At 41.1% G+C, this 23,526-nt stretch overlaps 1 protein-coding gene across 4 annotated transcripts in view; it reads left to right on the top strand.

The window, feature by feature from the left end:
• LOC137175080 (protein phosphatase 3 catalytic subunit alpha) overlaps window positions 1-23,526 on the top strand; it is a 74,591-nt gene that overhangs the window by 43,379 nt on the left and 7,686 nt on the right. For 2 of the 4 annotated variants that reach the window (XM_067580738.1, XM_067580740.1), the window contains exons 4-13: window positions 190-301; window positions 746-891; window positions 1,743-1,882; window positions 6,150-6,227; window positions 7,331-7,425; window positions 17,949-18,074; window positions 18,761-18,832; window positions 20,393-20,419; window positions 21,541-21,625; window positions 22,880-22,977. In XM_067580738.1, coding sequence (XP_067436839.1) covers window positions 190-301; window positions 746-891; window positions 1,743-1,882; window positions 6,150-6,227; window positions 7,331-7,425; window positions 17,949-18,074; window positions 18,761-18,832; window positions 20,393-20,419; window positions 21,541-21,625; window positions 22,880-22,977 — 979 coding nt within the window. The remainder of the gene's footprint in view (window positions 1-189; window positions 302-745; window positions 892-1,742; window positions 1,883-6,149; window positions 6,228-7,330; window positions 7,426-17,948; window positions 18,075-18,760; window positions 18,833-20,392; window positions 20,420-21,540; window positions 21,626-22,879; window positions 22,978-23,526) is intronic. The other 2 variants (XM_067580739.1, XM_067580741.1) reach the window with 1 other exon arrangement.

The following is a 23,526-nucleotide window of genomic DNA, read 5'->3' as shown; positions in this document are numbered from 1 at the left end:
CATCTATTCGAGCACGCTTGAAACGTGCCACAAAGTGTACCGCATGAATGTTTCATCATAAGCAGAATTGCTTGTATTATGCCCTCTGTGGAATTGACAAAGTCTGACTTCATGGTTCATGTTTCCAGTGTTATTTAAAGATGACAAACTAACCTTTCTCCAATCCTTTCTTGTTCTTCTTTGTTTCAGTGTGTGCTGTACTTGTGGGCCTTAAAGATCCTTTACCCCAAAACACTGTTTTTGCTGCGTGGGAATCATGAATGTAGACATTTAACAGAGTATTTCACATTTAAGCAGGAATGTAAGTAATGCTTCGGCACTTCATTTTTTTCCCCCCCTAATCCAAATTAAGTGTAAGCAATCTGGTCCATGAAGATCTATACAAAGTGGAAGGAAAACTGAGTTATTCTTTCTAAAAGCTGTTTATTATGCATCCAGTTCAGCCACTGACCTCAACCACTCACTTAAAAGTGCCCTCTGGCCTGGTGCAAGATTCAGTCAGATTTTTTGCCTTTCTTGATATTTATACATGTCAAAAGAACTATTTCAGTTGGACTCAGACAGAGTAGGAAAAAAAAAAACAAAAGCACTGTGAAATTGTGCTGTTTTTAAAATGTGTTTGGGATGTTTTTGGCACTTTGAATAGCCTTTCCGTCCCAGACTAGCACACTGCCCCAATGTATGAGAGCAACGTTGTTTGACTTGGCATGCTCTTCCTTCCCTGCCCTGTTTCCCCCCATGACAGGTAGAATTAAGTATTCAGAGAGGGTGTATGACGCATGTATGGACGCCTTCGACTGCCTTCCCCTGGCTGCACTTATGAACCAGCAGTTCCTGTGTGTACACGGAGGACTGTCTCCAGAAATCACAAATCTTGACGACATCAGGAAAGTATGTGTCTGATTCGAGACCATTTTCTCTTATTATTTCATAAAGCTGCAGTCTGAGTGTGTTTGTGTGTGTGTGTGTCTGTCTGTGTTTTTAACAGCAGGTGGCCCTTAATGGCTTTAAAAATACAGATCATTTGTTGAAAATCTGAGCTTCCTGTTCACTTCATGTATTTCCTGCATTAAGTCAAAGTTAATGAGGGAAAAATTGTATTGTTTTAGTAGGATGTGCTGTGACAATAACAACCGTAGTTGCAAAGCATGATGTGGATTCTCCCAGATCTTTCTCAAATACTGCTCAGGACTTGGACACGGGGGATTGTAAGCACTAGTCTGGTCCTCACTCTCATTAAAAAATGTTGGAAGAGTCGGATCCTGCTTTCAAACTAATTCAATAATTCCAAATGGATTTTGTGGCTGCAATCAGAGGGCATGCATAATAGAATTAGCTCAATTGAAGTGTCCATCATGCTACCCATCCAGTAATCCACAAGCTTTTGTTCGAGAAAGCGCTATCCCTGGCTGAAAGCAAAGTCATTTATGTTCATTGCTCTAAGAGAATGGCTGCCATTGAGTTTTTTTTCATGGCTTTCCACAAAAAAAGCCTTCTAGGTACTAAAAGATGAGCACTGTCTTTCACACGTCTTCCATACTGTGTTTCCTAAATATTCCACTCCTTTCTACCTTGACTAGAATTCAGAATCACTTCAGTGAACATGTTAGTTGGACTCACGATTTCATTATGACAAGCCAACATGGCTTTTAGAGAAAAAGCAAAATATTTTCTCTGCAATAGTATGTGTAGTTTTTTCCAGTCGAACAAGCTGACAAGAGTCCTTACATTTTCCTTCACAGCTAGACAGATTCAAAGAGCCTCCAGCATATGGACCAATGTGCGACCTGCTGTGGTCCGACCCCCTGGAGGACTTTGGGAATGAGAAGAGCCAAGAGCATTTCACACACAACACAGTGCGAGGCTGTTCCTACTTCTACAGGTGAGTATTTTGTCCCTTACAGTTAGAGGGATCTGATGTTTGCAGATATCGACCTTTTCTGTAATGGAAACTTTAGAAGTAGCAGACAGGATTCCAAGGAACAGCCTGTTAGATAACTTTATTTCATTTAATTAAAAACACCAGCTGTAGTAGCTGTATTTAGCCATGAGATGAAAAGCTTGTGTCCTGTTTTTTTGCTTTAACTACTTTTAGGAAAAATAGATCCTCCACTGATTAGTTTTGGCCGTACAATCTGTGGAAACCTTATTGCTAAAGTGATTTTCAAGACAATGCAGAGTTTCCAAGCTTTCCTGACAAACCCAGGCAGAATATTTGAACAAAGAGTCAGGTGTAGTAGTCAGACATAACCAAGAGTTGATAAATCAAGAAGCCCTCCTGCCAAATATTCGTTTCTCATCTCTTCATTTTCTTGATTCTTCAGCTTGTCAACTGCTGGTAGGAGACCAACATTTGTGAGAACATGGTGCTGGTGTGCATTAGAGTACTCCCAAAGACTCCTCCTTAGGCTGTCTCCAGTATTTATGTAACCCACATTACCTTAAATTGAGCTGAGTAACTGAACAGAGGAAATGCTCGGAGCACGCAGCTTGCACTGTCGCAAAATGTAATGAACTGGCACATTACCGCAAGGCACAGTCCTCTCTCTAAGTGCGTTCGGCGCTCCCTCCGCTCATTATGGCCTGAGCGATGCTTACTTGGCTCTGGCGTGCCGGGGGAAAGCCAACAGAACTAGTCAGAAATGTCCTGAAGCTCTTAATATGCATTTTTTCTTTTTGTTTTTCTTTTTTTGATAGCATTTCTTTCATAACTGTCTTCATAAAGGCCCCATGAGATGAAAAATACCTTTTCCCAGTTTTTATCCTGTGTCCTTGTGTTAATTGTTCATTTATCTCTTGTTATATGCCAAATATATGTCAAAAAAATCAGTATCAGAGTATTTTTACATGAACATCCCTGTCTTTTGTCTTCCTGTAAAATGGTTTCAATGTTTGATGACTCATCCTGCGCTCAGGGGTGTTTTCAAAAGTTCATCCAATCAAATGTGACTTTGGGCAAGTAGCTAGCCACACTGGTCATATAAAACTGCACTTCACCATTTGTGGGTCGTAGTAGCTAACAGAGCAATATGGAGCGAGATAGAAAGAGATGTGTGAGGTCTAAATCATTCATTTCTCCCTCGTCCTCCTCCTGATCTAACAACAGGTGAGGGAGGAGAGTGTGGAGCCAGCAGTCCTCTGCAGCTCTGAATTGCGCTAAACTCAAAGACCTCAAAGCCCCGCCCAATTTTAAGCAGTCCAATCGACTGCAAAGGATTTGATTTAAATCCCTCTCATAACTGTACACCGCTCAAATATTCCATTTCAATGTGAAATCCATCACAGTACAGAACCTAAAGACGCTCTAACTTCCATTTCATGGGGCCTTTAATAGTGTTTTAATGTCCATGTTTAGAAATGAACTCCCAGCACTGCTGTTATTGTGGATTTGTGAGGACATATTTTGCCTAATAGGCAGACTGCCTTTACATCTTTTATTAGTTTATGTTAGCCTGATCCACTACTGGTTCTGTAGTAAAAGAGTTTTTACCCTCTTGTCACTTTACTGAAGAAAGACCCAACAGAAATGTTAGGTATGTGGCCTTTTTACCTCAAACTACTGATTTGACTGTCACATGTTTGTGTTGTACCAGCATCTAGGTTAACCTTCTGCCATTTGGTCAAAATTCCTCTGCAGTCTTGTTTTCATCAGTGTCCTCCACTTCATCTGCCCAGGGGATGGTCGCTAATTGGCATCACGCTGGCATTCAGGATTTATGAGACAGTTTAAGCCAGACAGAGAGAGCCATTGCTCAACACCCCTCCCCAAAAACCATCAGCCTCTTTGTTGCTTCTGTCTTGCAGCAACCAATATTTTCCCCTAGCGCCGTAGGCACGCTCGTAACTCTTTTACAAATGCAATTCAGGCATGAAATTGCACGTTTCGAATATGGTTGCTTTCATTTTAGCCTCCACTCAGCAGCATAGATGTATCAGCCTAAAGTGATTTTCTTTACATCTTTTATCACAAGCGTTAATCTAGGCTATTGATGTTACCCAGTACTTTGATTTTAACGTGGTGAAGATGAAGTCCTTTCCTGCAAAAGTTTTCATGTTGTCCATCGAGCTCATTAACATCTGTGCCCTGCTGTTGGACAGATGGGAAAAGCTCTAAAGTCAAACTGCCAAAAAAACAAACCAGGCCAAAATGTATTTTGTCTACCAAATGGCACCATATGGCGTGTATCTACATCTGCTGCAGGAAATCAAGAAATAAAATATTTATTCCTAATTTCTTTCCACCCTCCAAAGAAAAAAAAAGCCTCCATGTATCTGTAATTCCTTCTCGGCTGCTGCTGCCTCCTTTTCACATGCCTCCCAGCAGATGTTCGTTGTGATTGTCAGGGATGCATGAGCTCTCGTGTTTACATGCACCCAGATTGTAAATGAACATTTTGATTTCACTCTCCCGTGATGGATTATCACACAGATTTCATAAACTGGTTTGCCTTAGCAGTTTTTGACCTATCTTCACCACACTTTATTACAAGCCTGCCCCAAAGCACTTTACATTCAGCGATGCAGTAAAGCTGCTAGTGTGTCCAACTTCACAACATTTTATTAGGGTCGTCATAAAGTCTGGTGTGTTGTGTCGATTATAATGAGGAAATCAAGTCTGAAAAGCAATTTAGAAATCAACTGGGTACATTGTGCAGCAGTTACTGGAAAACAAAATTCATGTGTGGTACTTTAGCTGAAAGGTCAGTAGCCAAGATATATAGTATAGTTTAGTTTTGATTGCTGCATGTAGGCGTTGTTCGTGGTTCTCTGATTTTGCAGGGGTGTTGAGTCAGGATTACAGAACTTACAAACAAAATCACAACCTGTATTCTGAACAAGCACATGATGTTTCTTCGTTGATCCTCAAAGGTTTTCATATTCTGTTGTGGTTTATGTTGTTCTGTAAATATCTTTAGAAATCACTGGATAATATGACAACCCAGGAAAAAAATAATTGGGAGTTAGTGAGAGTAGCTATCTCTATGAGGTTGGGATTCTAATCAGACTTCTCCGAATCACAAAAGTTTGACATTACACATTGTAGCTGTAGATGCCCTCATATGATCTGTCTACATCTGCATCAGACAAGGTCATCAAATGCTATAAAATCCCATCCCCATTGCTGCAAAAACTGTAGCGTGACTGTTATATTAATCAGGCACAAATTCTAGTGATGAAACTGCAAAAATAACCCTTTAATTTAGCCTCCACTATTGTTGAAAAAATCCTCCCACATTCACTAAGTGTTTCAGATGCAATGCTGAGGTGTCACGTATTCATTGTGAGCCGTCACTCACTCTGTTCATTACACAGCATCCCACGATTCACAAATCCTGACACCCACTGGGGTTTATAGGATGTTTGTTAGGAGCAACTCTCAAAAGTATTGTGGTAACGCCATTTTTGATCGCACTTATTTTGAGATCAAGAGATCTTGCTTTAGAAATGCTGTTTGGCAGCAATGTGACTTGAGCCTTTTTCATTGTGAGCAAAGGAAATTTCCAGTGGAAGCTAGTGCTGGGGGAATGAAAGGTTGTAGAATGGAAAACTCTGAAATCTTACTGTAGTTTGATTGTTAGCAGTAGGTTTTTGGTCTCTCTGCTCACAGACTGAATAGATCAGCATGAGCATAAAACATGCTCTTATACTCCCCAGCGATTACTTTTTTCTTCAAGAAACGGTCTGCTATGAATCATGTGTCATACTTGACATTTTTTGAGTTTCATTCTAAAATAAAACCCGCTGTTTGAGAAGGATCACACCTACCTCTTACTTTATGAACCCTTGTTGGAAAGTTAAGCATATTATGGGTTATTATTTAGCTTATGAGTCATTGTAATACCATGGCTCACAAAATACTGGCTTTTTAGAAATTAACGGGCCTGCTTCAAATTTCAGGTAGAAGTTAAAATTGATATGAAAGCCTTAAGTTACAGCCAAGCTTTCAAGACAGTGTACCTCTTTATGAGCCACAGTTGTTTTTAGAACAAATTTAGCTTGAATTGGGTGTTGTATATCCACTGTTTCTCTGAGCACAATCAATAATACCCATGACTTATTTAGTTATTTATATTGATTGTGCTTCTTGATGTTACTGGGATTTTTCTTGATGTGTGACTAAAGCAAATGTTTGTCTCTTTATTCAACAGCTACCCTGCAGTCTGTGACTTTCTACAACACAATAACTTATTATCTATCATCCGGGCCCATGAAGCGCAGGATGCTGGGTGAGTGTTGTGGCATTTTGTCTTTTCCCATCACACTGTCACACAGCAGAGTGATTCAGACCAGGGTATTAGATGAAAAGCTTCCCTGGAGCTCTCGGGGTTTACTTGAGCCTGTCTGGAGAACAGGTTCGGTGGAGTCTGAACTTTGAGAGGAGTCGTGTTAATCCAAGAAATGAAAACGAATCCAGAACGACGAGTCAGTTGGCCAGATGTGATGTGAAAAATATGATTCATGCAGATCCTGTCAAGAATTCTGGCTTAAAGTTTGTTTAGGGAAATTCTGTCACACATGTTGCTTACTACGTATTCAGACACAAACAATGCACCATAACTTAATATGAGACAAATACAAAAACACTACCCAAATGTATTTTTCTTCATAAAGAACTTGGGCACAGCAGGAGGTAACAGTGCAAACTGGATTCCTATCAAAGGCACTGGAAAACCTTTTTCAGGAGTTTGGTTTTTGAAACGGACAGGTGGGTGGATGTGTCAAGTTGATCTCCCTCTAAGCAAGGGCAAGGCGGTGGGAGGCGCAGCACACAGTTGTTTACCATTGCACTCCCACAGAGTGGTCACATGGGACACCTCGCCACGTCTCAGATGAGGTTGCTGCCCCAAGCTGACTTAATAATGTTATTCAGCTTCATCTGTGTTTTCTTCGCAATTGGTACCTTTTTTTAAACTCTGAATAGTTGCTGCAAGGTGTGGTGCAGCAAGTAAATCATCTGAGTTTGAACTTTGTTTACCTAAAACTGTTCCATTCCAAATATCCAAACCACCAAACACAGCACAGACATTCACTGGAACATCAAATAAGCAAACCAGAGTAGTTGGGCTTGAGGGATGAGTTGGTTCAGTGCGATGACTACTTTTGGGCATGTTTCACCTGTAACACAGGGATTTACTCTCCTGAGGCTACATCGAGTAGCTCCCTTGCTGATACATCAGCTTACAAGACAAACACACAGCCGTAGTTAAAACAAGAGGCCATAAAAGCTGTCTACACTAATCATATCCCGAGGGTTAAGCGCCAATGACTAACCCATGAATGAAATGTTGTAATATGTACTCATGCTTACTCTCATTTGCATTATTTTCAGATATCGCATGTACAGAAAGAGTCAGACCACTGGCTTCCCATCTCTTATCACCATCTTCTCAGCACCCAACTACCTAGATGTCTACAACAACAAAGGTAAGGAGAGAGAATATATCATTAAGAATCTCCAGTGTCTTATAACATGAACACCACAGAGTAATATTTATGAGTTGCCTGAGGGCAAGATCACACTTACAAGGTTAGAGAATTGCTGTTGGTCTCAGATCTGTGCAAAATTTTAATGGCAGTGTTTGGGGTTGCATTGTGCCTTCTTCCTGTGATTTTGACATTTCATACGGGGGAAAAACCAAAATGTAATTAATAAAATAAATAATGACTTCTTTACTCGTAGGTATACTTTGTATTGTATATTCGGACTCATTGGCATGGCTTTCGGTGACACAAAAATGGGATGCAGCCTTTCAGTGACTCTGCTCATTAAGTTTAGTTTCTGCAGTGACACCTTAAAATATCTGTCATGAAAAAGGGCCCATGGAGTCCCCATTTATTTAATGGTTCCAGAGGTTTGCCGGAAGGACACTTAATCCCAAGAAAAATATTAGCTTGCTACATGTTTGACCTTCTTCACCACTCATTCATTAACTTCAGGTGTTCTCCATTTTGTGCTGAGTAAGGAACACACAGTTGGGTTGGTTTTTGGGATCTGTTAACGAGGGTTTTGTATTTGGGGGATTGTGAGAGCTAGAAGGACTCAACCAGAAAAACAAAATAATGAGCTGAAAATGACTGAAGGCTGCACAGAGCTGCAGACTGGAGTGTTGATTCTGAGTGGGATCTGTAGTACTAGCAAACATTTCACATTACAGGGACTGTTGTTTTAGTTTCAGTATAAAAAATATTTGTTAATGGAGCTTAAAAGGTCCCTTAAAATCTTGTCTTATCTTTTGCCTTATAGTGAAAGGATGAACAACAATCTTTCATTGTTGTTCTATAAAAACACTTCACTTTAATTGGCTATCTTGGCCTTGGAGACTACAAAAACACTACACAAATCCTGTGGTGTATTTGGGGATTATGGGGGTGAGGAGTTTGAAAGATTTGGGCATTTACCCAACAGTGAGGGTCTAATGCAGCCTTTCTTAACCAGTGGGCTGCAGCCCACTGGTGGGCCTCAGAGCGCCATCTAGTGGGCTGTGGAGACAGTGGTACTGCGAAATGGTTAGATTAAAATTAGAAAAAAAATTTTTATAGCAATTTACAAAGCTTGTCATTTTTATATCTAAATATGCTCAAGAATTCACATAAATAACATCAAATTAAAATGCATAATTTCAATGACCAGTTACGTTTTTATCACCACATTAATCACGACACATCATCAGGTAGAGAAAAACATGTTTTTCCACTGCTAGCTGGCTAACGTTCCCTCAGATTCAATGACACAGAAGGGAAAGCGTGTGGTGAATTTGGATTCATAATGGATGCTGAGCCGAAAGCACAGTGTGTTGGATGTGGTTAAATCCTGTCAAATGAGGCGCTAAAACCATTGAAGCTCCAGAGACACTTAAACACAGAGCACCTGGGATATGTTGGGAAGCCAAAAGAATATTTCCGAAGGAAAAGGAACGGGTTTCAGGCACAACAGAAAGTCATCACAACATTAACAACTGTGGATATGTGCTAAGAGTTACCTGGGGAGGCAGCTGCGACCAAAATTCACTCAATACCTCTCTCCAATGACATCGTGAGCAGAAGAATTGTTGACATGAGTGATGAAATTCAACGGCAACTTGTGGAAATAATAAAGGCAGGCCCATACTTTTCCATGCAGCTGGACAAGTTGACTGACATTAGCAGTGCCGCTTTATTGTTAGTTTTTGTAAGATACTGCAGGGACGGAGCTTCCCACGAGAACAACGGCAGATAATGTAATGCACTGCCCTGATGATTACTTCACCGAAAAAGGTCTTGATTGGAAATACTGCACAGGTGTTCACACAGACAGCGCTGCATCACTGATCAGAAAACCTTGTGGTGTTGTCAAAAAGATTCAAGAAAGGGCACCAGACGCCAAGTTGATGCACTGTTTCTTATATAGGCAACAAAGCCGCTGTCACCAGAACTACATGAAGTCATGAACGCGGCTGTAAAAACTGTTAACTATATTAAGAAAAATCCACTCAACTCAAGGTGTTTTGCTGCTCTGTGTAAAAGACTTGATGCAGATCATTTGCAGCTCTTGTGCCACAGTGAAGTAAGGTGGCTTTCAAGAGGACGTGTGCTTAATCGCCTTTTTGAATTGAGAAAAGAATTGCACACATTTCTGGAAGAGCAGCACTCCCCTTTTACTGAGCATTACACTCATGGTAACTTTTGTGCAAAACTGGCCGACATTAGATATATTTGACCAGTTGAATCAGCTCAATATATCAATCAAGGCAGAAATAGCAGTGTTTTTGGTTTCAGACAAAATTTAGGGCTTCAAGAAAAAACCTATTCTTTGGAACAGAAGAGTCAACGGGGGACAATTTGACATGTTTTCACTCCTAAGTGAAGCTTTGGAAGCCTCTCCTCATGTCAACATATCCAGGGGCTATAACCCAGCATTTGACTCAGTTGTCACGAAAGTTTGCAGACTACTCCCCAGCGGACCCACAACATAAAAACCTTTGGATTTTGGACCCTTTCTCTGTGGATCCTGCTTCAGAAGACATGGCTCTGTCCACTGTGTTGGAAAATGAACTGATGGAACTATCAGCAGATAGCAGCCTGAAGCTTCATCTCACTCAAGTTGACCTTTCTTCATTCTGGATACTGGCTGCCAGTCAGTAAACCTCTCTGTCAAAATGGGCAATCAAATTTCTGTTGCCTTTTTCCACCACCTATTTATGTGAGTCAGGGTTTTCCATTGTGACTGTCACTAAATCAAAGGCAAGGAACTGAAAACAACTTTAAATGCTATTCTGCGTGTCAGCTTCTCACCCATCCCACCATGACTCGATCTCATTATTTCCCAGAAGCAAGCCCAAGTGTCTCACTGAGGGTAAGCAGAATATTTGTTTTGGTCATTACAGCTGACAGTGCCATAACACAAATTTACAACCCAGTCTATCTTTTCTCCTTGTTTTGTCATGTTAAGTTTGTTTCTCACTTATTTGGGAAGGTGGTCCTCATACATTTTTTAACAATCAGGAGTGGGCCTCAAGTTATGAAAGGTTGAGAACCTCCAGTCAAATGAAATACATTGAGTTGCATTATGGGAGGTGTAGGATTCAAGGTGTTAGAGGTTGACCCGTACTGGGGACTAAGAGTTAGGGTCTCTCTGCCTCTGTTGCTTCAGTTTTTTCATTCATTTAAAAATCTTTGTCAGTGGAGTACTGCTTTAATTTCATCCCTCAGAATGGTTTATATCTCACAGATACCAATTTATGGCACGTGCCTGCTTCTAAAGAGTGTATTATCATGTTTATCACATTTTAACAGTGTATTCAGCTGTTTTGTGTTCCAGTAGAGATTGATATTACCCCATGTTCTGTAGTGCACAAAATCTTATGTACAGTATTGTACTTGCTCAATGACAAAAAGCTCTGTCACACTGATTTGGTCAAGTTGGGGTATGAGCCAGTGTCGACTGAAGTGGCCTGGTGCCGGTTCACTTGGCTCCTGGTGGTGCCTTATGCTGCGCTACAGTGCCCACGCAATAATATAGGCTTGCCTTTAAGCTGTGAGTCAGCACTTTTCCCCCGGAGAACAGACAGTATCTGCCTTGGCTGTGGGGGCATGTGTGGATGGGGGCGGTGGTAGGCAAACCACAGGAAATGGAAATGGGAAGGAAAGAGCGATGGTGCTGGTGCACGCTGTTTTGCAATTCCGTTCCTGATGAAATGCCATAACAGGGCTTTATGCTGCAGTGCTGCTGGGGTGAGTACATTACACAAGGGAGCGAGGACTGTCCTTCTTTGGTTTTCTTTTGGCCCATTTGCAGGTGTGTTTCTCTGATCTGAGATTAGGTTGCATTTGTTTACTCTTCGCCATGAGCTGCCTCCATGCCTCCTTCCCTGCACAATAAGGATAGTCGAGAAACAGCGAGGCAGTTTGCCTGTCTGATTCGTTGTTTATTATTAGGACCCCATTTGTTCCATGCCAACTAATCTTCCTCGGGCTCACAGTCAACACAACACAATACAAACAAATAAACAAAGTGATGTCAGGCGCATGTTGTTTTTAGATTTGGCAGACTATTGCCTGGCAAATCATTTGCACCTCTCCAGCTCAGTATGGAACAGTCAAAAGTATCTACAATGATTTGGTGTGCACCGTCGTCCTAGCTTCAACAGGCGACCTTCAGTTGATAAAATGCCTCCCAGAGCAAGAACTGTTATCTGAGGGAGGAAAAAAAAAAAAAAAAGATTATCCTGTGTTTGTTTTAGAGCTGACTTCATTTTGACACACAGATGCATCTTACCTAGCAGGACTACATGTTCTTTATTTCTCTCATCATTCATTGTCTGCTTGAAAATGAGACACGCTTTTCTCTTTGGGTAAATCTGTCTTAAAGTGTTAAGAGTTTGGACTTAAAAAACAATAGCTGAGAAAAGGGAGCAATAGCCAAGCAAATAAACATCCCTCGAGCTAAAGGTCTTGCCAGAGATTTTTATGTATAAGCTCTTAAAACTTCAACAAGTTATGCTTATGTAATTACTTGGTTCCCAATTCACTTGATCAATCATTTACTTGACATATTTCCCCCTGCAGTTGCACAATTCCATGGCATAGGCGCAGCTAACCGATACAGTCCTATCAGTCCTGTTGATGCTCTTCTAATCAGTCATGTGGGTGGGGTTCACTGGTAGAACCAAAGCCTCTGTAATGAATTGCTCTGCTCTTCGCTTCTAGCCGGAGCCTGGAGCCCACTGAGCATGTCCTGTGATTGATGGGCAATCGAGTGGGCACATAAATCTTAAAGGGGAGGGAGGAGGCATCAGCAGGTCCCATCAATCTAGTGCTGGGAGTTGGCCAGATTAACCAATGAGACCTTTTCGTGTGATGGGGGGCGGGGGCGGGGGGGGGGGGGGGGGGGGGGAGTAGCGAGAAGTGCACCTCCCGCCAGAGAAGAGGAGGTGGAGGATATCTATGAAGCAACACAAACAAGCAAGGAAAAAGCTCCTCCACCAGAAGTGAATCGAACATGTAGCTGAGTCAGGATTATCAACACATGAATGATGCTCAGGGTGTGATTCTAAACAGATAAAGTCAAGCTTCATGGTGTCACCCATCCCTCCTTTTTATTTGTAGCCTAAACTGTTGGTTTTGCAGTAACTGTCGGGTTGCTGACCAGCTGTCCATCACTGCTCTGACCCCTGCACCCTCTCAATGAAATCAGAAAAGTGGCGCAGACATGGGTGAGCTGGCAGGGAAGCTTTGTTAAATGAGAACACTGCAACAGTGATTTAGCAGTTTTCACTGTTTGAGCTTTCACTGTTTAAGTCCTGAAGTGACTGCAGTAGAGAGAGAGAAGGGGAGGGGGGGGGAGCTGCAAGTTGGCAGTTGTACACTTTGGAGATTGCTTGCAGTTTTGTATTAATGGAACGTTTTCTGCTGCATCATTATTGACTGAACCTGAAAGCCACTAACGGAATCCTAATGGTTTTGGTGCTTGGATAAAATAAAGGCTAAATGACACTGATGTTGCTAGCGCTTCACCCCGGAGACAGTGAAGGATTGGTTGGTTTAGATCCATCTCGCACGTGTTAAACCTTCCATAACCAAATTATCTCTCTTCTGTTATTGTTTGATGATGAGGTGGAAACAATGGATTGATGGAGTGGGAACTGGGTGATTTGAAGGGACGGGAAATAAAGTGGCATGATTGGCTCCTGGCCCTGCCACTGGAATAAATAGCAGGATGGAAGCTAGGGCAGTGATGACGCCAGCGCAGCAGGGAATTAATTTTCCCCCCTCGTCACGAGTGCTAGCGAGAAGAGTATCCCCTGCTGCAGATTGCCCACCCATCTGTTATCACTCTGGTCATTACTGGGCTTCCCTTCCGTTTTCTATAAACATGGTTCAGTTGTAAAACTTTTCATGCTGCATCAAACAAGAAAAACGGACAAAGTAATGCTATGCAGGACAGGCTTAGACAGCTCTTGTTCCATACCAACTGGGATCTAAGGTCAATCATGAGCTATTGAAGATACTGTTCATATAAGCTGTATACTGAATCCTGGTTCTCATCCTCACAATATTATTTGAGTAAGAAATCTTATCCAAATACTATATTGAGCCATTTCCATGACAATTTGATAATGAACTCCATCCACTGAGGCAAGACCTTGAGATGCAGTGGAAAGCTCCAGAAAAAGCTATTAAATGGATATTGATTTCAGTCTTTTTTTCTCAAACCAAAGTCATTTAAAATCCATTTAACACCTTTAGAGGATTTAGGTTGCCATAAACAGTTATTTGTCATAAATGAAACAGTATTATGTGATTATTTTTAGTAGAAAGGTCAGATTTCTTTTTAAAAAGAACGATCAGTGTCGGCATCATACCATGCTGAAGTTATTGCTTTGTCATGTCAGACAGACATCCTCCATTTCATAAAATTATATTGCTGCAGTGATCACAATTTGCACTGTCACTTTTGTCTTGTGCGAAGCTTGTCCACACTTTTGAGTGCCAAATCTCAGGTCACCATATTGTAAAACCATATTGACGCATGCATAAGTGCCAGTGTAGACGGAAGCACAGTTGCTCCACACACAGGAACCAATGAGTGGAAGCCAAAAACCATGTTTCATAACAAATCCTGGTTTTTATTCATTAGGAACTGGCTCCAATTCAGAACCGATTCTCAATACCAAAACCATGTGCGTGTGAATACAGTAGACATGAATGATGGGAGTTTCAGTTTCCTCTGCTGCAGCAAATGTTCTCATTAACTGAAAAAAGTAAAAAAGCATTCATGCATTGCAGCAGTTCGTGCACTACATTAGATCCTTACCCTTCATTCACATCTGACATCTAATTGAAGCAGAGCATTGAATGTAATGGACAGAGAAGATCTAAACAGCAGGCGTGGAATACTAACCCTGTGGAACTTGATACAAGAGGCCTCGGAGACAGATATGCAGTCAGCATTTAAGTGTCGGGACAGGACAGTGGGAATCTCCCCCTGATCTCAGAGCAGTTTTAAGCAGTCCTCGTTACCGGGGAAACAGGCTTCAGGCACTCCCTTATGAATAATTAATGAGCGGGCGTCACCTCGCAATATCTGTGTTACCGTGGCAGCAGGCTTTGGCCTCAGCTACCCTGTTACCACCGTCAGAGCAGCAGAGACATCTAGTGGCTGTCATGCAGTGCTAAATTGAGTCAAACTCAGCACACAGCTGGTCGCCACAAGGGCAATGCCCTCCTACTTCATAAGAAATAACTTTTCATCTGCACTAATGACTGTTCTAATTATGAGGAAGTAATTACAGTGCTGCTGATGTCAACCTCATCTGCATGTTTCATGCACTATCCAAAAAAAAAGAAAAGCGGGCCTTGACCTGCCTGTACCCATAGCTTGACGAGCATGTTTGTTTTGCACGGGGGAGGTTGTCGGGTGTCCCTGTTCCTTTAAAGGGAATCCGGTTTGAAGGAGCAACGGCAGGGGAGCTGACCTTCTCCCCCGCTCTGCCTTTTTCCCTCCAGGCTTCCATGGCTGCATTCAATCAAGTGCCTCGACGATGTTTATGCAGTATGTGATGTTTATGCAACGGCTGCCCACGCGTGCGTTTGCTTTCATGCACGCCGACACACACGCATAAACACCTACAACCCTGTCTGAGTGGAGTTTGTAATACAACAGTAATTCCATCCTTTTCTTATTGGGCTAGGTAGTGGTGTTTTTCTGATATTGATAATAACGCTATGTTAATTATACAGAGGATAGATGTTGTTCCCCTGCAGATATTTTTTCTGTTGTGTCTGTTCATTTGTGCAACCAAAGAGGTGATGGCAGAGGAATGTAATGCTTGGCAATACTTAAGGGACCACTTTGATTGCATAGTTACTGCACTGTATGCATTACCATGCCTCATTGATTACATACACATACACACACACACACACAGAGGCTGAGGCAAACCCCAACCCAGCAGGATGTTTTCTGACCCGATTTGTGTTGCAACCGAGGTTATAGCTGCTTGGGATGCCAGGTTTGATGACTTGCTATTCCCGACCCTGCGAGGCTGAGGCAGGAAAGTCCCCCATGGTGACCCAGCCACGGTGTCCGCTTTCCCCACCAGACTGGCCTCGTGTATGAGAGAGGCAGGGACCTCTATATACAGCGTGGATATATTTATGTTTGGCGGCTCTCTTGTGCCTTAATCACGGCTGAGGTCACATGCGGCATGCTGTGGTCAGTGTTTAGGAGATGTTTTCAATGTCAGAAGTTCAAAGAGAGCATGTGATTTTGATGGGGCATTCTGCAAAATAAACTGATATACTATATACAACTCAAAGAGAAATACTGTGCATCCTGAGGCTTGAATTTTGTTTATGTACTGATGGTGTCAGTTATCTATACATATCCAGGGAGATGGAATCAAGTACATAAGGAGGGCCAGTGTCCGTCTCTGCCCTGTCCTGCTTTTGTAAAACAGCAACTGTCAAATAGGCTTTAATTAATCACAAAAAACACAGCTAATTCACTTTGCTGCTGTTATTCTGCTCCCTCTCTGTACCCTTACTGTGAACACCAGCCTACCCACACCCACTGGAGTCTCTACTGTTACATGATTAATGTAACTGCTTGAATAATTTAAATCCACTATGAGTAGAATCTTTATGTGTATTTTGGGAAATACTGATATTGTTCCACTTCAGTTTTTGTATAGACATGTTAATTAGTAATTGAATTTTGTTACCTTTGGGCAGAGCCAGGCTTGCTGTTTCCAGTCTTTATGCTAAGCTAAGCTAACCAGTTGCTAGCTGTAGCTTCATATTTAATGTACAGACATGGGTGTGGTATCAATTTTCTCATGTAATTCTCAGTAGAAAGCAAAGAAACCTATTTCTCAAAATGTCAATTTTTAAACAAAAGTATTCATATTCTTGGAATAATGCAAAAAATATAGATTTTTATCTGAGCATGTGAAGAAAAAAAATGCTCGGATGATGGCAAAAGCATGTCAGAAGGAATAAGCAGTCGCATTTCATATGTGTAATTGTCGGTGTCATGTCCATGTCAGCTTGTCCAGAAAATGAGAATAAATTAATGATCATCGTACAGCGTTCATTACTGTTTCCCATCAGTGCCTTAGCTTCCCGTCTCTGCCCACTCTCTCTTCGCCTCCTCAACAGAAATCGCTGCTTTTCTTTTAACTAATGAAGAGTGTTCAGCCTCACAGACCCCGAATGCTGAGCCATGTGTTTCTGTGATGTTATTCATGTATCCAATCCTGTAAATGACAGACATGTTTCACCAACTGGGGGCGGTAATCAATATGCAGAGGAAGTGTTCCAGAGGGGGGAAAAGGGGGAATTGATTTTTTTTTTCCCCCCTAAACGCTGGTTACCTTCACTTTGATGCCTGTGCATTTCCTATTCCTAATTTACACATCTCAGTTTGTAGTTTTGCATATATATTAGTCCTTCTGTCAAAGTGGGAGACGGAAAATTGCTGATGTTAATGTCACCTTAAAATGTTGTATCTCTGTATATTTGGTCTTTGTGTAGATAGTTTAATAACCAGGATCCTTTTTATTCACTGTCATGTCCCAGAGGTTGACCGAGTCACATCCAGGCTTCAGTCTCGGTGTGGATGAAAACCTTTTGGCCGCTTTACACTTTTTGTTTACGTTTTTGAGCCAGCTGGAGCTCTGTAAAAATGGGTGTTTTTGTTCAGTCACAACTCTGCATCGCACCTGCAGCTAATGAATCATTAACCAGAAAAAAAATAAACAACAAAAACACCCAGGAGCATTTATTGCTTTCATTTAATATTTTAAAAACTTAAAGGTAAAAAAACAAGCCCCGTGTCCCCCCTCAGGGAATGGCTTCATTAACCAGCTTAAGTCAGTTAAATAAAAATCTTTGTTTACAAGTGGAGAAAGCCTTGGTTTTGTTGTTCTGTTCAAATTTAATCCCTTAAATCTTCTTTCCAGCCATTCCTCACATATATGTTTCATGTATCTCCCGGTTGCTCATCAGCTGATGATATTCTCCCAATAACAAGCCTTGTTTCCTGGCACTATAGGCTGAGTACTTTGTGGGATATTCTCATCAGGCTAATAACATGTTGGACTGACATACTGTAGGGATATGTACCATGGAGTGTACCAGCTGCTAAGGCCATACAGTATTTCTAAATGGTGGTTGGGAACATGATGGAGGATTTTTCTTGGTCTGTTGAACTTTGGACTCATAACTTGCCGCCTTCTGTCTTAGACTTTATAAGAAGAAAATAGAGACGTTATACTTTTCAACATTTATTGTTATATACACATGCATTAGGAGGACATGGAGAATCAGTCAACAATATAAAAGTTATATTTCCCTGATTGGTTTTATACCCTGAGGCTGAAATTGGAAAGTCATAGCATCTTCTCTTACACATTTGGACATATTTTAACAAACACCTCTCTTGTCTTCTCTTTTCTCTCCCCCTCCAGCGGCAGTGCTGAAGTACGAGAACAACGTGATGAACATTCGACAATTCAACTGCTCGCCTCACCCTTACTGGCTGCCCAACTTCATGGATGTCTTCACCTGGTCCCTGCCCTTCGTCGGAGAGAAGGGTGAGCGAGCTTTTTCACGGACACGTTCTCAGTACAGCTTGAACAAGTTTAAAATGATAACATTATTAAAACATTCAGTTTCTTAAGACAATAGTATGAATATTGAGGGAATGTAATGCAGGCACTCACTGTAGCATGCCACTATTTGTAGTTGATTAATAGTACACTCACTGTTATTACACATGATTGAAGATAAAGAAATATGTTCATATGGAAATTCACAGGATTTTACAGTGGATATTCTTTTCATACACGTCTATATATGTTAGGAATGAGCACTAGTCGAGGAATGTTAAAAAAAAAAAGGCTAAACCTGATAAGAGACTTGGAATGTCTCAGCGTGATACATCTCTGTCTATTAATCATACATAACTGTTATCTCTCATTGACGCACACACTCTCGGAAGCCCATTTTTGGGTGTGACCCGCTCACACGGATATTCCCAGCAGTGTTGCAAGGTTACACAGACACTGCTCACTGCGTGTGTGTGTGTATGTGTGTGCGGAAAGGTCATTCAGGTGAACTTTTGGCTGTCTTACAAGCACCACATGACTTGTTGCCTTTCCCGTATTTCTTCACAAACGCATGGATACCAAAATTGTGTGAAGCAGCATGTTTAAAAACAAAAAAATCCATGCCAATGTTGTGAAATATATTTTTCTTCCTTTTTCTTGTTTCTCTGCAGTAACTGAGATGCTAGTGAACGTGTTGAGCATCTGCTCCAATGACGAGCTGACGACTGACGAGGAGCTGGATGGTAAGACACAGCAGTTCTCCCTGCAGTTTATCACGGATCCACTAGAGGGAGACACAAACTCATTCAAAATCTCATACACACACACACACACACATACACACCCACACATTCTTTTCTGTTTTTTACACATACCAGACCTGATCTGCCCTATTTTCAGGACATTTCAGTTTAATTTGATTGAAACATTCTGCAACACATTCATCAACAGAGAGACAATCCAGACATAGTTTGACACAACCAGATGAATGAATCATCTGCATCTGCACCTTGAAAATACTTCCTTTAGTTAACCCAGGATATCAGCTGACCCGTAGAAAGTCCAAAACACGCCTGACGCCATGACATTGAAAGTTATTAGAAGAGTTTTGTTCTATTTGGTCGCTCTGTGGTGTTCATACAGCACCATTACTACTATAGTTTTCATGCTTTTTATCATCATGTAAGAGTAGGGAGTTTGAGTCATCCATGGTTACAGCTTATCTACACCGAGATGACCAGATTTCCTCTGCCTGCCCCACCCCTTACTGCCAAACAGGAAATGATCTCACCAGTTCTTCCCCCCTTCTCTTCTCTCTTTTTATGTTTACTGATGCACTAGCTTTGACTCTGTAAACAGCACCCAGGGGTGGAATGTCAGGATATCACCACATTTAACTTCATATAAAACACTTCGAGACTTTTTTTTAAGCTAGCTGAGCTGAATGAAATGTCAAAAGATTGGCTAATCCATTACCTGGAAATATAAAAGGATGGTATATTTGAAAAAGATCCGGATATGTGAGGCGTGAACCACCCACCGAATGAATTTTAAGAATGTTGTTGTTTTCTGATTGGAGATAAGTTATAATTCAGAACACGTGACATTCAATTTAAATTCAGATTGGCCAGTGGAACAACTTGTACACTATACAGTCCCTCAAATAATTAGCTGTTGTTCATCATTTTCCACCACTTCATTCACACACTGTTTTTCATGATCCACTTTATTTTCACGTTTCCCTGCTCTCACTTTCACTTTTCAGTTTCCTCTTTAGCTAATTTCTTCTTATTTTCTAGTTTTGTAGCCATCTCCACTCATATATTTTGTTGATTTTCACTATGTTGACATTTGGATCGTACTTTCCTCTGCCTCTCTCACTCATGATCTCCTTTTCTGTGCCCTCCTGATCTCTGATAATCCTTTTGTCGCCCTATTCTTTATCTGCTATTGTTTCCATGGTTTCTATCATGTTGATATTCCCAACCTCACTACTTTCTCACGTGTTATGCTGTTTCTTTCACATACTGTTTTCCTTTCTTTCTCTCTCTCTCTCTTTCTCTCTCTTTCTCATGCTGTGATGTTGTCACCACCTCGGTTTACCTCATCTAATTTCTCTTCTCTATGTTTTCCAGAGTTTTGTGTTCAAGGCATCGCTTTTTCTTTTTACACTCGTTGTGCTTTCTCGCATCTTATTTCGCCGTCTGCCCCACTCTTCGCCACCTCTTCTTTCATTCTGCAGCCATCCACTGATCTCTCTGTCCTTTTTGTTGTCTTCTCTTCTGGGGGTGTTTCATGAGAAGGACAGCTAATATATCCCCCCAAAAAAGGTACAAACACAAGCCGTACTGGTGTGTTCAGCGGTAGATAGTCCAGTGCTTGCTCTTTTGCATTTCAAAAGACTTTCAACTAACGTCACTGTTTAAAGCACCTAACACTTCTACTGAGGCTCGCCGTTGGTCTTATTTAGATGTTTTTGGGAAACGTTGTGTCAGTAGTGTTACAGTTACATTCTCCTGCGTCTGCTAAGGACAAATCTGACACATAAACAACAACAACAAAAAAAAAAAATGATGTGATAGTTATATACCTCATTTTAGCAGTTACCCAAATGAATATTTTTGCTTTACACATTAAAGACAGCAGTGCTACTCAAGTGGATCAACCCTGTGGAAAAACACATTCTTAAGTATTAGTGGTTGCTTAGATGAAGGATGAGCAAAAGAGTTTTAAACAAGACATCAGACTGTCACAGTTCTTTCCTTTACCCAACCTTTCACCACATACCAACTTCATTTCCATCCTTCATACTTCGTGCATTTTCCAAGCGGGGTCCCTGGGGCCTTGAAACTGTTATTCCACAAAAAGGGTCTCTTTAAACAAAGTTTTGTTTTCCAGTCCAGGAAAAATCCTGTTTGAGTCTCCGCAAAAGCAAAACACAGCACAGGAAAAATCTCTTCACAGATTCATATTGAGTGTGCTCATCGAATGTGCTGAAAAGCCACATTTGGACAAGGAACAGGCCATTTACAGATGATGAAACAAGGTTTCAGCTACTACCCAGGGAAAATAGTGTGTAGGAGTTAAAGGGACTGCAACTGAAGAGCACTAGTGGTATAACACAGACGGCATGTACTGTATGCACTGACTGCTGAGAATTACTCTCCAAATTGCTGTGATGTGTGGGTGAATTCAAACGATTTTGTATGATATGAACATCAAGCTTCAATAACCACATGGTGTTTGCATCATGTTCATCTGATGCTGGATAAAACTAAAAGACATGCTCTGTCATGACACATTGACTACATTTTATGGTACTTAAAAATAAAGGCACATAGAGATTAAAACAAACACAGCACGCAGACAATAAATAACACTTCCACAGGATGTGGTTTAGTACTTGTGAGTCACAGTTTGTATGACTATCCCTGACCTCTAACCCTTCCAGGTGCCACAGCTTCTGCTCGTAAGGAGGTCATCCGCAACAAGATCCGTGCCATTGGAAAGATGGCCAGGGTATTCTCTGTGCTCAGGTATGTAAACATGAAAACCTCTGTGCTCTTTCAATTGAATTGGATATCTAAAACTGCACTCATCAGTATTTTTATATAAATGAATGGTCAAATGATTGTCATGTGAAAGTTGTTACTGGTAGTGACAAACTTACAAAGAATTATCACGCGACTACAGTTCCCTTCAGCTCTGTGGAGTGTTTTATCATCTTTCAGCTCGTTGTTTTGGTTTTACGACCCGCAACTTTTCTGTTTTGGTTCACTCTCACTGCTATCATCCACCTTATTTCCAGCTGCGGGCAGCTGTTTTCAGCCAAAAAGTTCTGATAAACCCACTGTACACTACCTGCCAAGCTCCAAACAGCAGACAGTTATCGAATAGCTGGTGAACATAGGTTTGGCTTTATCGCTTATCTAAGGCTGTATGAACCTTGCCAGAGGAAGGGAGTCTCTTAAACAAACAAGTATTTAATTTGAATCACTCAACATCCTGATTTTACTGTGGTTAATCTGTTTCTTACTTCGTAAGACAGCGTTCCCCCCCTGCTTTGCCCTCACACAATCCAATGGAGTCTATGAAAGCTAGCTAGCTATGAAAGCTTATCATGGCATTTCCCCTTTGAAACAACTGAAGCAGTTGTGCATTGTTGATTCAGTTCTATGAATATAGTAACTACTGTGTATAGTTTGAAATCTAAATTGGATTCTCCCCAAAATCATTTTTATTTACATCACCACAGGCGGGCTGCGGGCAGCTGTTTTCAGCCAAAAAGTTCTGATAAACCCACTGTACACTACCTGCCAAGCTCCAAACAGCAGACAGTTATCGAATAGCTGGTGAACATAGTGAAGCATTTAGCTGCTAAGCCAGATGTTTCCCTCGGGAGTTGGTGGAGAGCAAAAAGAACCAAAAAGAGAGTGAATATTGGACTCAAGTCACCAGAGACATGACTCCAAATGCTAATCTTGCTCTGTGTCTGATGGATGCATAATATAACAATTGTTTGTTAGCATGATAGTCATAACAGTAAAGATTTTAAGGTTATAGGATGTCAGACTTTTGTTTACAACTTGTTGCACTGCCCCCAAGTGGCTGAAAAATCACTATAGATTCTGCTGCTGTATGCTGGAAATTAGTATCTAGTATTTATGTTTTAGTCATTTAGTAAGATTTTGAATGTCCAAACACATATTTCTGAATATTTAACAATAAAATTAGCTTTTGGGAAGTGATACCCAGAATATGATGTACATATTTCTGTGTTTATACTTTAGAGAGGAGAGTGAGAGCGTGCTGACACTGAAGGGACTGACCCCGACTGGCATGCTACCAAGCGGAGTGCTGTCCGGTGGCAAAGAGAAGCTGCAGAATGGTAAGATTGTCACCAAATACCCAGAGACCCCCAGCTATGGCCCCCAGAACGGATTAACACACACACACAATTTGCCCTTACACAGCAATACCCTGAATAAAGTGCTAGCTCAGTGTTTAGGGAAATACTGTATATACAGACTCCTTCCCTTTTCCTTCAGTGACGGTCCTGGAATTTCAAATTGCTGCCTCGAGGTAATACTGTAAGTGTAGTGAAAAGTTTCTGGCAGCTTCAGTCAGTATTGTTTCTATACTGTATGTTTAGTTGAATATTACTAACCAATAACAGCTGCTTTATCTAGTTTTCTCTCAACTTTAATATAGTTCAGTGTAATCATTTCCTGAATAAATGACTATAAAATATCAAGTTATATTTCCTAACAAACAGCACATTCTTTCCAAATAATGCCAAATACATTTAGCAGATTTTCTTTGTCCTTTTGTCTTCTCTAAAGTGTCTCCCTGCTGATGTCTGGCATTAATGCCCTGTCTTACCGCCCCGTCTCTTTGTGTATTCCACTGGTTTTATCTCAAATATCACCTGTATCTT

Source organism: Thunnus thynnus, chromosome 22, assembly GCF_963924715.1.
Source record: "Thunnus thynnus chromosome 22, fThuThy2.1, whole genome shotgun sequence".
NCBI classification, from domain to species: Eukaryota; Metazoa; Chordata; class Actinopteri; order Scombriformes; family Scombridae; genus Thunnus; species Thunnus thynnus.
This window is presented reverse-complemented; position numbering and strand designations above follow the sequence as displayed.